This window comes from Pteropus alecto, unplaced genomic scaffold (genome assembly GCF_000325575.1).
Source record: "Pteropus alecto unplaced genomic scaffold, ASM32557v1 scaffold117, whole genome shotgun sequence".
Lineage (NCBI taxonomy): Eukaryota > Metazoa > Chordata > Mammalia > Chiroptera > Pteropodidae > Pteropus > Pteropus alecto.
Genome location: NW_006440642.1, coordinates 908,940 through 912,431, shown reverse-complemented (window position 1 = coordinate 912,431; position 3,492 = coordinate 908,940). Strand labels below are relative to the sequence as shown.

Sequence of the window (3,492 nt, the reverse complement as noted above, 5' to 3'; positions counted from 1 at the left end):
CAGGACACCACTGTTCCACGAGAGAGAGAGAGACAGAGAGAGAGAGAGAGACAGAGAGAGAGAGAGAGAGAGAGAGAGAGAGAGAGAGAGAGAGAGAAATATATGCATTTCTGTTTTAGTTGTGCCATAACCTTGCTGATAGGCAAGAGAGTCAAAAGTATTGTTAAGTATCAGACTCTTCATGTGGGGCACGGAAGGCATGTGAAATAAACCTGTGTTTAAAGAAGGATAAGAGAAGCTGTCCAGTTTGTCAAGACTATGACCTCCATGGGGACAGTAGGGTTTCTGTTTTCTGCTTTCCACGGACCTCTCTGGGAGTCTGGTGAACCAATGCTTTGAATGCAGGAAATAAAATACAGAGAATTACAAAGGAAACCAATAATACTGAAAAAATTCTATCCATGGACTCCTTAATGGGGTTTATGGAACATTAAAAAAAAAAAAAGACAAATAAGTTTTTGTTTTTACAAAGCCATATAACCATTCTCACATGTCCTACCTCATCTCTATTTCCTTCGGAAATTCCTGCTTCTTTTGCTCTTGGTCTAGTGGCTGCTAAAACCTGCTCCAGCTCATCTTTCTCAAATAAATTAGGCACTTCACCTGAGTTTAAGATGTTATTTATATCTTCTAGGAACTCTTCCACTACAATCTGTAGAAGAAAAACAGAGTGATCATTATAATCTATTCAACCATTTTACATTTATTACATATAAATTATAAAGCAAATATGATAAAAATTCACATTGAGTTAGTTTTATCTTTAAGAGAAGATAATCTTGAAACTTCGATGGAATCTTAATATTCTTATATAATAAGTACATTGATTTTTTTCATTTTTCCTCCCTGTTTTGTTACTTGAGAACCACTCATTTTTTGTATGATTCAGTCATATGTGCATTATATATTTTTCTCCTTTCAGCTAATATTTTATAAGTATTAATACATATTTCTGCAGAATACTCATCATATTTACAACCACTCATGAGAGCATAACACATCATTGAGCCAATGTGTCGTACATTTACGTAGACTTAGATGGTTTATAGCTCTTACATTATAAGAACTATATTCAGGTTTATAGCTTTTCTCTCCAGTTGGATTATTTTCTGGGGATAAATTCCAGGGAGTGAGAGTAGCAATTAAAGTACATAAATATTTCTGGATATTGAAGATTTAAAAATTTCCCATTCAATTCAACTATGACTTCATTAACTTTTAACATTTTTGTTAATTTGAGTAGTGTAAACCATTCCTTTGGCAGAATTTAATTGACATTCCTTTGATTATTAGCAATGGCAAATATTCCACATTTATTAATTTCCATTAAAAAATCTGTTCAAACTCTGTAACTATTTATATACAGATGGTCCTTGACTTACAAAGATTCGATTTACCATTTCTCAACTTTACAATGGTGTAAAAGCAGTATGCATAATAAATTGCATGAGATATTCAACACTTTATTACAAAATAGGCTTTGTGTTAGATGATTTTGCCTAACTTCAGGCTAATGTAAGTGTTCTGAGCATGTTTAAGGTTGGCTGGGCTAAGCTGTGATGTTCAGTAGGTTAGATGTATTAAGTGTGTTTTCGATTTATGATAGTTTCAGCTTATATTGGGTTTTTTGGAACTACCCTATCGTAAGTCGAGGAGCATCTGTATTTCAGTTTACTTTTAAATTTGAGTGCACGATTTTCATGTTACCAAATAAAACTTTTGTCTCTAATAATTGTTGCAGAGGTTTTTAAAAAATATCATTTATCCTTTTGTTTCAGTTAACTTTTTAGTTTTATAAAAGTTTGAGTCCTATATATATTTCACCATAACAAAGTATCTGTTATTTTATTTTCTTCAACTTAAGCCATTTTTTTAAATTAAATAGACATAATTTGTCTATTAATTTTCCCCAAGAACAAATGCTGGTTCTCTTTGTCCTAATTTATTTCTGCTTTTATCTTATTGTTTCCTTTATTTGCCTTGGTGCTTCCTTGTGACCTTTATTTTCCTAGTGTTTTAAGTCAATTCACATGTATAGTTTCTAATTTTTGATTCAAATCTATAAATTTAACTCTGAGAACTGTTTAGTACATTAAATTCATTTTCCCTATTCTCTAAATAAAGATTTCAATTTTGATATTCTTTACTCAGGAATTCTTTATATGAATATTTTAAAGTTCTGAGCCACATTCTTAATTTCTCCTTTCATTAAAACATAGGCGAAGAATGTTATCAGTACAGTTTATGCTTTATTTGAATTTATGAAAAATTTCTTTAATTTTTGTAAACTGATCAATTTTACTAAACTTTCAATAGTATTAGAAAATATTTGCTTTCTCTGTAAAATATAAAATGTGTTACATAGCCATTAATTCCAGCTTAGAAGTCACATTCTTCATATTACCTAAGCATATTCATTTTTACCTTGTATTTGTTAGACATAGCAAATTGAAGTCCATTTTTACATCTTTTTCTTCTCAACCTCTCATAATGATAATAGTTTTATATATATACATATATACACACACATATATATGCACATGCACCCATGAATTTCTGTTATTATGGTTATGCTTACTCTTCATTAACGCAGAACATATAAAATTGATTAGAGCTTTCGACAGAGTATAATAGCTTTTTGTTTGTTTAAGGAGGAGCAAGACAATATGACTTGATATTTGGAGCTTTAACACTCAGAGTCTTTTTATATAACTGGCTTATTTTTTAAAAGCAATATTAAAATTCTATAATAAATATTTTAATTAATATAGAACATTTGAAAATTAGATAATTAAAACCTATAAATAAACAAAACTAAGAAAATAAAAAATTGTTCACAATCCCAAGACCCAGAAATTTTGTAATTGTATGTATGTCATATCTGTTTAGATATACATTAAACCCAAGAACCCATAAAGTAGATGATTGATATACATGTTATGATATAACAACACATCATAAACATTTTTCACATTAATTAATGTGTATATTTTTACAATAAAATTTTAATCTTTTACAAGTGGTCAATTATATAATTATACCACAATGTATTTATGCAACTCTCTCTCATTGGATATTGAGGCTTGAAATAATGAACTATTATTTAAAATTATTGCAAGATCCCCTTTACCCACTTCACCCATCCCGTATCCCCCCTATATTTGGCCCCCTTTACCGTGTCTACCTCCCCTCCTCTTCCCCCACCCCACTAGTAACCACTACTCTATAGTCCTCTGGTAACCACAGGTCTATAGTCCATGTCTATGAGTCTCTGTTTGTTTGTCCTGCTCATTTGTTGCTTTTAGGTTTATATGCCACATATAAGTGATATCATGTGATTTTCAACTTTTTCTGTTTGGCTTATTTCGCTTAGCATGATTATCTCGAGGTCCATCCCTGTTATCGCAAATGGCAGTATTTCATCTCTTCTTATGGCTGGGTAATATTCCATTGTATATATGTATCACAGCTTCTTTAGCCAATCATCTATCG

General features: G+C 30.9%; 1 protein-coding gene across 1 annotated transcript in view; it reads right to left on the bottom strand.

Annotated features, from left to right (window-relative positions):
• The window catches only part of DNAH6 (dynein axonemal heavy chain 6), a 233,739-nt gene that overhangs the window by 97,661 nt on the left and 132,586 nt on the right, over positions 1-3,492 (bottom strand). Inside the window, exon 47 of the mRNA XM_025050893.1 lies at positions 500-652. Within this exon, the coding sequence (XP_024906661.1) occupies positions 500-652 (153 nt within the window). The remainder of the gene's footprint in view (positions 1-499; positions 653-3,492) is intronic.